General features: G+C 69.9%; 2 protein-coding genes across 4 annotated transcripts; both read right to left on the reverse strand.

Moving 5' to 3' along the window:
- Positions 1 to 451: 451 nt before the first annotated feature.
- DTX3 (deltex E3 ubiquitin ligase 3) lies at positions 452 to 4,428 on the reverse strand. Of its 2 annotated transcripts, XM_068921476.1 has the most exons (5): positions 4,335 to 4,428; positions 3,051 to 3,125; positions 1,935 to 2,617; positions 1,255 to 1,472; positions 452 to 1,030 (listed from the first exon to the last, which is right to left on the reverse strand). In XM_068921476.1, the coding sequence occupies exons 2-5, from the start codon at positions 3,061 to 3,063 to the stop codon at positions 955 to 957; spliced, it is 990 nt and encodes a 329-aa protein (XP_068777577.1). In that variant the 5' UTR covers positions 3,064 to 3,125; positions 4,335 to 4,428; the 3' UTR covers positions 452 to 954. The 2 variants fall into 2 exon arrangements, with proteins under 2 accessions (XP_068777577.1, XP_068777578.1); XM_068921477.1 differs by lacking the exon at positions 3,051 to 3,125 and having other exon boundaries at positions 1,935 to 2,598; positions 4,335 to 4,414.
- A 626-nt stretch (positions 4,429 to 5,054) lies between these two features.
- Positions 5,055 to 9,682, reverse strand: PIP4K2C (phosphatidylinositol-5-phosphate 4-kinase type 2 gamma). 2 transcript variants are annotated; one of them, XM_068921439.1, is made up of 11 exons: positions 9,516 to 9,667; positions 8,411 to 8,459; positions 8,012 to 8,109; positions 7,785 to 7,881; positions 7,566 to 7,706; positions 7,340 to 7,486; positions 7,047 to 7,085; positions 6,594 to 6,707; positions 6,168 to 6,417; positions 5,959 to 6,062; positions 5,055 to 5,834 (listed from the first exon to the last, which is right to left on the reverse strand). In XM_068921439.1, the coding sequence occupies exons 3-11, from the start codon at positions 8,074 to 8,076 to the stop codon at positions 5,754 to 5,756; spliced, it is 1,038 nt and encodes a 345-aa protein (XP_068777540.1). In that variant the 5' UTR covers positions 8,077 to 8,109; positions 8,411 to 8,459; positions 9,516 to 9,667; the 3' UTR covers positions 5,055 to 5,753. The 2 variants fall into 2 exon arrangements, with proteins under 2 accessions (XP_068777540.1, XP_068777539.1); XM_068921438.1 differs by lacking the exon at positions 8,411 to 8,459 and having other exon boundaries at positions 9,516 to 9,682.
- Between the last annotated feature and the right edge of the window lie 521 nt (positions 9,683 to 10,203).

The raw sequence follows: 10,203 nt of genomic DNA on the forward strand, positions 1-10,203 counted from the left end.
AGCTTCCAGCACCCCAATAGCCCCATGCTACTGGGTGGGGAGGGGTATGTGGGGGGGGTCCCCCTGGGGTGGGGGCCCCCAGGTGCAGAGGGGGGAGGGAGAGGACACCCAGGGCCCCCCCACCCCCTGAAGGGTGCCCCCCACCCCCTGAAAGGTGCCCCCCACCCACAACCCTCCCCCCCCATAGATTCCCCCCACCCCCTTGTCCCCCCCACCCAGGGCTTTGCAGGAGGCACTGTGGGAGGGGCCAGCAGTCCATGGGGGTGTGGCCTGCCAGGGGGCGTGGCCTAAGCCCCCCCCCCCCCTGCACACAGCCAGCGCCAGCCTGGTGCCCCCACAACCAGTGTCACCCCCCCCCCCATGCTCAGGGTCCCACCCTGGAAGCCCCAAGGGACCCAGGTGTCCGGGACCCCCCCCCCAGGAGCCGCACTCACTGCCGGGTTTCGCACTCTTGCATATTTTTTTTTATTGGATCAAAGTTACAGAGCTGGGGAAGGGGGGGGCACGGGGGGGGGCAGGTAAAAATAAAAAATAAATTAACCCGATGCCCACGACCCCCCCAGACAGGTACCGACCCCTTCCCCGGCTCAGGGGACACGGGATGCAGGGGGAAGGGGTGCGAGACCCCCCCCCAGCCTGTCTGTGTGTCTGGAGGGGGGCTGCAGCAGGCAGCGGGGGGGGGGTTACGTACAGGGTCTGTCCGTCCATCTGTCCGTCGCGGCCCTGGCAGTGCTGGGGGGCAGGGAGGGGGGGCTACATGGCACCGTGCCCCCCCCCCAACCTTTGCGCCCCAACCCCGGCACACTCCTCGCGTCCCCAAAGGTGCCTAAGCCACTTGCCTGGAGGCTCCGGTGGGGTGGGGGGGGTTGGGAGGGGGCCTCTCTGGCTGTGCCCGGCGCCGCGGGGACCTCCTGCTGCCCCGGGGCACCCCCGGCCCCGGGGGCGGCGGGGGGCTCAGTCCTCGGTGATGCCCTTGGCACGCAGCTCCTCCTGCACCCGGGCGAGGTACGTGGGGTCGGGGTACCCGAACCTGCGGGCGCAGGGGGCACAGGTCAGCCGCGCACCCTCGCCTGCCCCCCCCCCCCCCCAGAATTGGGTGCCCCCTCCCCACCACCACATCGTAGCAGCATCCCACCAGGGGAGAAACCCCATCAAGCCCTTCCTCCACCCCGCACCCCAACCCCATCCCCGGGGTGCTCCCCCCCAACTCGGTTGTGCCCCCCAACCCCCCCCCCCGGGGCCCACGTGCCGTACAGCTGGGGTCCGCCGGTGCAGTTGGTCTTGTGGTGGATGTCGTTCCACGTGATGACGTTGGCGCGGCCGGTGGTCATGGAGGTGCCCACGGTGAAGGTGAGGCGCTGGTCGAAGGCTTTGCGGAACAGCCCCAGCACCTTGTTGCCCTCGGGGCAGTCGGGCAGGTAGGCCACCCGCGTGGTGCCCGGGTACCGCACGCCCGGGTTGGGGTGCTCCACCTGCGAGGCGTCGGGCCGACACGGGGCGTCAGGCGCGGGGGTGCCCCCAGGGGGGCACCCAGAGGGATTGGGGTTACACCCAAGGGTGCTTGGCCAGGCTGGGCTTAGCTCCGTGGCACCAGAGCAGGGTCGGGGACACCCCCCAAAGTCGCAGCGTGACCAAAGGTGAACATCTGGCGTCAGGGGCACCCAGATGGGTTGGCGTAGCTGGGTGCCAGGGCACGCAGCCGCTTTTGGGGACGCACAACCAGACTAGGGTGCCCAAGCGGCAGCGGTGCAGAACCAGGTGGAGGTGCCCAGCAAGCTTTGGGGATGCCCAGTAGCACCACGGCCACAGAACAGGACAGGTGACACCCTACCAACTTGGGATGCCCCCATTGCTGGGGGCACAGGGGACACCTCGCCAGCCCGGGGTGCCCGGTGCCCAGCCGACGCGGGGTGAGGGGGCACGCGCTGTCTTACCCCTTGGACGCCGGGTGGGAAGACGTACTGGATGATGATGGTGCCGAACTTCTCGTAGCCGGGGAGCAGGAGGCTGGAGTCCTTGGTGACCAGCATGCGCCCGTTCTGGGGCTGGTTGCCCACCAGCTGCCCGTAGAAGCGCCCGCACATGGGGCAAGCGGTCTTCACCTGGAGCGCCCGCGTGATGCAATCCTCGCAGAACGAGTGTCGGCACTTCTCCAGCGTCTTCATGTTCTGGATCTCGCCCAGGCAGATGGGACACTGCCGGTCGGGTTCCTCGTCCCGCGAGCACCCCGGCGCCCCGCCGGCGCGCCCCCCGCCGCCCGCCGGTCCCCGGGCCCCAAGCCCGGGCCCGCTCTTGTCCAGCAGGGCCACGCAGCCCACCACCTCCCCGTGGCGCTGGGCCTTCTTCAGCTCCTTCTCCGTCTCCTTGAGCAGGGCCTTGAGGGCCTTGCGGGCCAGGTAGAGGCCGTTGGCGGTGCCCGGGACGGGCGTGCAGAGCTGAAGCACGTAGATGTCGGAGGTCTCGCCGTCCACCAGGATGCTCACCTTGGTCTCCTCCTTGAGCCGGGCCAGCTTGGCCGGGCTCTCCTTGGTCAAGAAGTCCCACACCCGCTTGGACACCGTCAACTTGTTCTTAGTGGCCCCCCCGCACGCCGCCATCCTGGACAGGACAAACGACACTGGGGGGGGCCCAGGCCCATGGTGTCAGAGCCTGTCGGGCGTGGGGTTCACCGCGAGGTGCCACAGCCCCCTCCCGCACGATGTCCCCAGCCTGCTCCTTCCTTATGGTGTCCCTCCATAGGCCTCCTCCCAGACCGTGATGCTTCCTCAACAGGCACCGGGTGCCCCCAGCCCTGTGGTACCCCCCGCTGGACCCTCCCCAGGGGGGATGGGATGGGATGGGATGGGACATGTCCCAGGTGCCACCTAGGTGGCACCGAGGCCTCTCAAGGACCCGCAAGCTGAGGGGATGTCGCAGGAAGGGGCAGGGGGTTGGGGTCTGGGGGCACCCTCGTGCCCAGCCCGCAGGAGCACCCAGGAGTCCAGGTTCTTGCCCTGCCCAAGGTGGGGGGGGGGGTCCCAGGGCCCAAAGGGGGGGGCAGCAGCACCCACCTGGTGAGCCCATGGGGGACAGCACGAGCCCGAAACACCAGCAGAGCCGTGATCAGCGGAGCCACGAGCCACGGACTGGGAGGGACACAGGGTCACACTGTGCCCCCCTCCCCTGGATCTTGTCCCCAAGTCCCACCCCCCAGCATGTGGGCCCCCCGGAAGGGCTCGCTGCCCCCTCCCCCGAGGGGGGTATGGGGGACACTGCTCTGCCCCCCCAACTCCCAGCCCCACTGAACCCCCTAAAGAGAAAATATCCCCCCCCCAGGTGCTAATCCCCATCAGGAGACCCTACAACAACAACCACGGCAGCGTAATCCATCCTACGCCCCCCACCCCCGCGGTGTCCCCAGGAGACCCTACAACAACAAACAGCCCGAAACGCCGGGCCCAGCACAGCGCCACCCCCGGGAACAGAGGGGCTGGGGGGGCCAGGTACGGCCTCCTCGGTGCCCCCCGCTCTCCAGACCCCACTGCTCGATGGGGTGGGGGGGGCACCAAACCCCTGGAGGACCCCAGGATGGGGGGGGGGGAAAGGGGTTGTTCACCTGCCCCTATTCCCCCCCGCCCAGGGGCCCCACTGCTGGGGGGGGCCGTAGAGAGGCTGTAGCCCCCCCCCCCCAGTTATGGGGGTCACCCCCCAGCACTGCCAGGGGAGGTGGCATGCAGGGGACAGGGATCACCGGGGGGGGGGGACACAGCCAGGGGACAGGACAGGAGCCGGAGGGGGGGCAGGATGGGGAGAGATATGGGGGGGGGGACGGGATGGCGACAAGGGGGGTGAGATGGGGCCGAGCTGGGACAGGACAGGTCGGGGGGGGTGGGCAAGGGGGGGGTCAGGCTGGGCCAGGGGAAGGGAGGGGGAAGAGATGAGGAGGGACAGGATGGGGGGGCAGGACGGGGCCCCGGGGGAGGGGGGAAAGGAAGGGTATGAGGGGGAAGTAAATGGGGGGGGCAAGGTGAGGCCTTGGGGGGGGCAGGATGGGGGTGAGGGGGGCAAGATGGGGCGGGGGGGGAGGAATAAGATAGGGCCCGGAAATTAGGGGTGGGAGGGGGAGAAGCCAGGCCTAACCAAGCCCCGGGGAGGGGGTGTCATGCTGGGGGGGGGGGGGCCCGGCCGGACCCGGGGACAGCGACGACAACGACGCCGGTGGGGGGGGGGGGAGAGGCTGGGCCCGGCCCTACCCGTTACCGGGAAGGAAATGAAGCTGGGCCGGGCCCTGCCCGTTCCCGAGGGGAGGGAGGGAGGGGGGGGGCAGGACGGGGCCCCCCCCGCGGCGGACCCACCATAGCCGGGAGGCCGGAGCATGGCGGGGGCGGCGCGGCCCGGAGCGGTGCGGCGGCGGCGGCGGCTGGCGGCGGCCGGGAGGGGGGGGGTGGGGGGGGGGAAAGGGTTGGGGGGGGGGAGGCTCTTCGCGGAGCCGCCGCACATCACGTGGGCGCGCGGGGCGGGGCGCCGCCGCCATGGCAACGAGGGCGGGGCCCATGGCGACGGCGCTGGGCGGTGTGCGGGGGGGGGAGAAGGGGCGGGGCGCGGCCTGGTACCGGCGGACGCAGCGGGGCGGGACAGGTCCCGCTCGGCGCCCGTCGCCATGGCAACGGAGCATCATGGCAACGGGGGGGGGGGCACGGGTATCGGGGTCCCGGTAACCGGGCACGGAGGGGCGGGGGAGGGGAGCGAACTGGGAGTCCCGGTAATGGGGTGCAGCACGTTGGTAAGGTGGGGGGGGCTCAGTACCGAGATAGAGCCTGGCTGTTGGGGGGGGGGGTCCCAATAACAGGACACAGCCTGGGGAAGGGGGGGGGGTCCTGGTAACAGGACACAGCTGAGGGAAAGGGGGGGGGTTCCAGTAATGGGGGCAGAGCCAGAGAAAGGGGGGCATCCTCATAATGAGGAGGGGGTCCCAGTAACGGGACACAGCCTAGGGAAGGGGGGGGGTCCCGGTAACGGGGGCAGAGCCTGGAGAAGGAGGGGGGGGGGTCCCGGTAACAGGGGCAGAGCCTGGGCTGGTTCAATAATTTATTTCTTAGGATACAGTGCTGGAGAGCAGCCCCCCCCCCATTACCCCCCCAGCACGGCAGGGTCCCCCGTGCAGTGTGTGTGGTGTGGGGGGGGGGCAGGAACAGGTCCCAGGACCCCGCTGATAACGGGGGGGGGGGCAACCCCACACTGTGACCCCACTTGTAACAGGGAGAGGGCCATGCCTCCCCCAGCCCCACTCCTACTGGGGGCGGGGGGGCCCACAGGCTCGCCATCCTCCCCCCCCAGACCAGACCCATAATGGGGGAAGGGGGGGGCTACTCCCGGGACACCCCCAGGACTGTCAGTGAAACACAGGGACACCCCCCCCAAAGGAACAGCCCTTTTTGGGGGGGTGGAGGAACCTCCTACCCCCCCACAGGAGGAGACACCCCACTAGCCCCAGGGCAAGTAGTGTTCAATTGCCCCCCCCCCGAGCATGGGGGGAGGTAGAAGCAATGCAGCCCCATGTGTGGGGGGCAGCCCCCAGCTTATTGCATAGGGCAGGGCTGGACCCCCCCACCCCACCCCACGGTAAAATAAGGCACTTGAATAGCAGCCCCCCACCTCCACCGGGCACCAACGGTGGGGGGGAGGAGCTGCCCCGCTCGCAGGCGGGGTGGGGGGCACCGTGCCTGGGGCGAAGGTCGGGGGGGGGGCCAGCTCAGCCCCGGGCCCCCCCCCATCTACGCGAAGATGTTGGTGATGAAGTCGAGGAAGCGCTTGGCGTACTGTTCGGGATGCACCGTGGAGATCTCAGCCCCCGCCTGCGGGAGAGCACAGGATATTGGGGGGGGGGGGGGGTCAGACCCTGCCCCAAACCTCCCCAGACCCTCCAAGGGCCCCCCCCCCCCCAAAAAAAAAGGAGGCCATCCTCTTCCTCGGGCTCACCCCGTGCTTGACGGTCTTGGCAGCGTGGGCGGCCTTCTTGCGGGCGTCGTACTGCGTGAGGACGTCGATGAGCCCCATGAAGTACACCTCCTTGCGGGGGCCACCTGGGGTGGGAGGGGGAAGCAGGCGAGGAGAGGGGTGGGTGAGCCCCACACCCACCTCTTCGGCCTGCCCCCCCCCCCCCCCCAAGCACCCAATGCCCCGCTCACCCTCGGCGCTCCGGATAGCGTAGACGTCCACATAGGGGTCGAACTCGCCGGGGCCCAGCGGCCGGTGGGAGTTGAGGTAGCTGCCGATGCCCTCCGGGGAGGTGCCGTAGGAGCCCACGATGGCGGCCCCCGCCTCGTCGCCCCCGCCTTCCTCCTCTTCCACCTCCTCTTCCTCCTCCTGCTCTGCCCGCGCCACGTCGTGGATGCCCAGCAGCAGGCTGTAGTCCATGATCTTCAGCTGCACCAGGAACTGGCGACACGGGGGAGATCACAGGAAGGGACATGGAGAACCCCTGGCCGGCAGCCGGTTTTTGGGAGGGGGGTACCAACCCTCGTGACTGCCCTAGTGAGAGGTGGCCACCCCCTCCCCAAACACCCAGCCCCTGTCCGGGCACCACGGCTCTGGCCTGGAGCCCCCTCACCCACCTCCACATCTCTCTTGAGCTTCTCCATGAAGTCCTTCTTGTCCTCCTCGCCCACGTAGACCTTCTCGTTCTTGTTCAGGAAGTCCATGTCCTTCAGTGTGGGCAAGTCTTTGCCCTGTGGCGAGACGAACATGTGGGACGGGCCCCTGCGGTCCCACTATGGCTGTGGGGAGCCCCCTCCCCACTCCAAGAAACCAGTGGGGTCCTCCCCGCCCTGATGGGGGACCCTGGAGGCTCACGGATAACAGGGACTCCCTGGGGACGAGCGTGGTGGCACCTTGCCTCCACGGTTCCTCAGGAGGTTGCAGGGATCAGCTCTCCCTCCACAGCTGCAGCCTCATCGTTAAGTGGAGGCTGGGGACAGGCTGATAACGAGCCTGGGACTGCCCCGGTTCCCCCTCCCCAGGCTGGAGGCTCCCAGCACCATCCTGCCCACGTCACTGTGCCGTGGTACCTTCTCCTTGTCGCTGGCTTCACGGGACACAAGGGAGCCCTGGAGGAAAAGCAGAAGCTGTGTTAGGCTGGGGGGAAAAATCAGCGCTCCTGGCAGAGGGGACAAAGGAGGGGACAACAGAGTTGGTTAAATCCACCCAGGGATGGAGAGCATGGAGAAGCAGGAGGCATGGATGACCCAAGGACACGGGCTGATTTGGGGGCTCTGTCTCAGCTCCAAGCCTCTAGCAGCTTTAGGGGGGGCCCCCGTGGCAGGACAGCAAGGCTGGGGCGATGGGGTGGGCGCCCCGTTACCTTGAGGTCGTACTTCCTGTGCACGGAGAGCCGGTGGCTGAACATGTTCCTCATGACGAGCAGGTAGGTCTCCTCACTGTCCACGCTCACCCGGTACATGCCCAGGAACCGGGGCAGCAGCGTGGTCCCGTGACACTTCACGATGTACTGCGGGGAGACGTGGGTGCCATCAGGGCCCTCGGGTGACCCTGGCGTTCCTCGCTGCCCGGCCACCGCGCCCCCGTACCTGGTGGTAGTGGGACAGGAGGCTGTGGACGTCGGCCACGTCCTCGCTCGACAGCTCCTTCACCACCAACGTGCGGTCGTAGGACAGCAGGAACCGCCGGTCGCTGCCCTCAGAGTGGGGCGGGCTCCGCGTCAGCGAGACCTGGGCAGGACGGGCGTCAGGCAGGGCCGGGGCGACGCCGGCGCGGCCCCGAACGCCACCACCGCACCGTGGACCCACCTGGTAGTCCTGGTCGTCGATGCCGAAGCGCTCCCGGAGGTTGCGGAAGACCTGGGGACAGTACTCCTTGAACTTGAAATGACTGGGCAGGTTCTCCCTGCGGGTGGAGGTCACCAGCATGAGGACAAGGAGCTCCTCAGGGCAGCCGGGGGCTTCGTCCCCCCTTTCCGGAAGGTCTCCTGGCCCCGTTCGGGACCACCGCGGAGCTGCCACCCGGCCGTGCTCACCGGTTGAAGAGGTGGTTGTTGACTTTGATTTTGGAGCTGGCCTTAAAGTCGTCGGGCAGGAGCATGACGGGCAGCGGGACCTGGCTGAGCTCGCCGATCTGCGGGGCAGCGGGACGGGTGACGCCGGTCCCCCCCGCTGCGCAGGGCCACCCTCCGTGACCCCGCCGAGGAGCCCCCAGCAAGGACCCCAGTCCTCCCAGCGGGTGGGCACCGGCGCCCGCCGCATGGACGTGGCAAGCTGGGGCCGGGGGGCAGCTCGGGCAGGCGCTTGGATTAACGAGCGGGTTAATGAGTGGCGGCCGCAGGTGGCCGGGGGTTAGCGCCGTTACCGGGGGGCAGCAAGCGGCATGGTGGGGGGGGGGGGCACACGCCATGCGATGGGGCCCAGGGGCCACCCACCTCCTCCGGGGCTGTCCAGGGGGGCACTGCGTTGCCAGTCCGGGGGCTGCTACGGGGACAAATTGGGGGGGGGGATGGGGGGAGCCGTCAGTGCTGCTGGGGGGCACAGCCCCCCGGGGCAGCGTGAGGGGGCTTCCCACATCAGTGTCATCCCCCCAACTGGCAGGTGCTGGACCCCAGACCCCCAGGGGAGAAGGTCCCGGGGCCCCTACAGGGGATTGGGGGGTCCTATAGGAGGGTGTCTGGGGTCCCTACAGGGGATGGGGGTGGGGTCCCGGGGGGGTGTCTGGGGTCCCTATGGTGGATGGGGGGGCTCCATGGTTGGGGGTGCCTAGGCTCCCTACAGGGGATTGGGGGGCTCCTATAGGGGGGTGCCTGGGGTCCCTACAGGAGATGGGGGGCAGTCCCACAGCAAGGGTGTCTGGGGGTCCCTAAAGGCAATGGGGGAGGGGGCCCACGGCAGGGGTGTCTGGGGTCCCTACGGGGGATGGGGGGGGTCCCACGGCAGGGGTGTCTGGGGTCCCTACGGGGGATGGGGGGGGTCCCACGGCAGGGGTGTCTGGGGTCCCTACGGGGGATGGGGGGGGTCCCACGGCAGGGGTGTCTGGGGTCCCTACGGGGGATGGGGGGGTCCCACGGCAGGGGTGTCTGGGGTCCCTACGGGGGATGGGGGATCCCATAGGGGGTGTCCGGGGACCCTACCGGGGGTGGGGAGGGAGGGTCCCCACAGGGGTTGCCTGTGGTCCCTACGGGGGATGGGGGACCCCATGAGGGGGATGTCTGGGGTCCCTGCCGGGGAGCACAGGGGTGTCCCACAACGGCGGCGAGGTCCCGGGGAAAGGGGCTCCCGGTCCTTCCCCGTGGCGGGGCCCGGTCCGGTCCTGGGGGGAGGAAGAGGCGCCGGGGACGGGTCGCAGCGGTGCCCCGGGGGGCCCCGCTCCCGTCCCGGCGATGCCCCGGGAAGGAGCCCCGCGATGGCGGCGGCCCCGGTGGGGGGGGGGGGGGTCCCGTGGCCGGTGCCGGCGGCCGGTGCTGCCCCACGGGAAGGCCCTGGGGGCGGGGAGGGGGGGGGGCCGGTCCCGGGGAGGGCCGGTCCCGCCCTCACCTGGTGGTTCACGCCCCAGGCCAGCACGGCCAGCAGCGGGTCGGCGGCCCGCGGCACCTTCACCCGCTGCGGCACGAACCGCTTCTGCTTCTTCTTGGTCTTGGTGCGCGGCCCCGCCGGCCCCGCCGCCGCCATGGCCGCCGCTTCCGCCCGCCTTCCGCCCGCCCCGCCGCGGCGCCGGAAGTGGCCTCGCGTCACCGCGTGCGTCACCGCGTGCGTCACCGCGCAGCGCCCCCTCCCACACACGCACTCCGCCCGCGCAGGCGCGTTGCGCCGCTGTCCCCCCTTCCCCCCCCCGTCCCCCGGCCGCTCTCGCCTATGTGTCCCCATAGGGGCTGTGGGGCCTGTGCGGCCCCCGCTCTGCCCGCGCCACGGGGGCTGTAAGGGTCCCGGGGCCTCCCCGGGTTCTGCAGACACCTATGGGGACTATAGGGCACGTACTCCCCCCCCCCCCCCGGGGCCTCTCCCGCTCGCCGGGTTCTGTGGGTCCCGTGCGCTCCCTATAGGGGTGGTGGGTGCTGCCTATGGGGGCCTGGTGTGCTCCCCATAGGGGTGCTGTGTCCCCCCCATAGGGATGTGTGTGCTCCCCATAGGAGTGCTGTGTCCTCCCCATAGGGGTACTGCGCGATCCCCATAGGGGTGCTGTGTGTTCCCCATAGGGGTGCTGTGTGCTCCCCATAGGGGTACT

The sequence above is a fragment of the Struthio camelus genome, chromosome 28, assembly GCF_040807025.1.
Source record: "Struthio camelus isolate bStrCam1 chromosome 28, bStrCam1.hap1, whole genome shotgun sequence".
In the NCBI taxonomy this organism is placed as follows: domain Eukaryota; kingdom Metazoa; phylum Chordata; class Aves; order Struthioniformes; family Struthionidae; genus Struthio; species Struthio camelus.

What these genes read in the sequence shown, in the direction of transcription:
- DTX3 (XM_068921476.1), bottom strand. An exon ending in TCCCACCCGGCGTCCAAGGG is followed by an intron (nt 1,473 to 1,934) that starts GTAAGACAGCGC and finishes GACGCCTCGCAG; the next exon opens with GTGGAGCACCCCAACCCGGG. An exon ending in TGCACCGGCGGACCCCAGCT is followed by an intron (nt 1,031 to 1,254) that starts GTACGGCACGTG and finishes CTGCGCCCGCAG; the next exon opens with GTTCGGGTACCCCGACCCCA.
- PIP4K2C (XM_068921438.1), bottom strand. Translation starts at nt 9,650, where the DNA reads ATGGCGGCGGCGGGGCCGGCGGGGCCGCGCACCAAGACCAAGAAGAAG. An exon ending in CCTGGGGCGTGAACCACCAG is followed by an intron (nt 8,110 to 9,515) that starts GTGAGGGCGGGA and finishes GCTGCCCCGCAG; the next exon opens with ATCGGCGAGCTCAGCCAGGT. An exon ending in CGCTATCCGGAGCGCCGAGG is followed by an intron (nt 6,063 to 6,167) that starts GTGAGCGGGGCA and finishes CTCCCACCCCAG; the next exon opens with GTGGCCCCCGCAAGGAGGTG.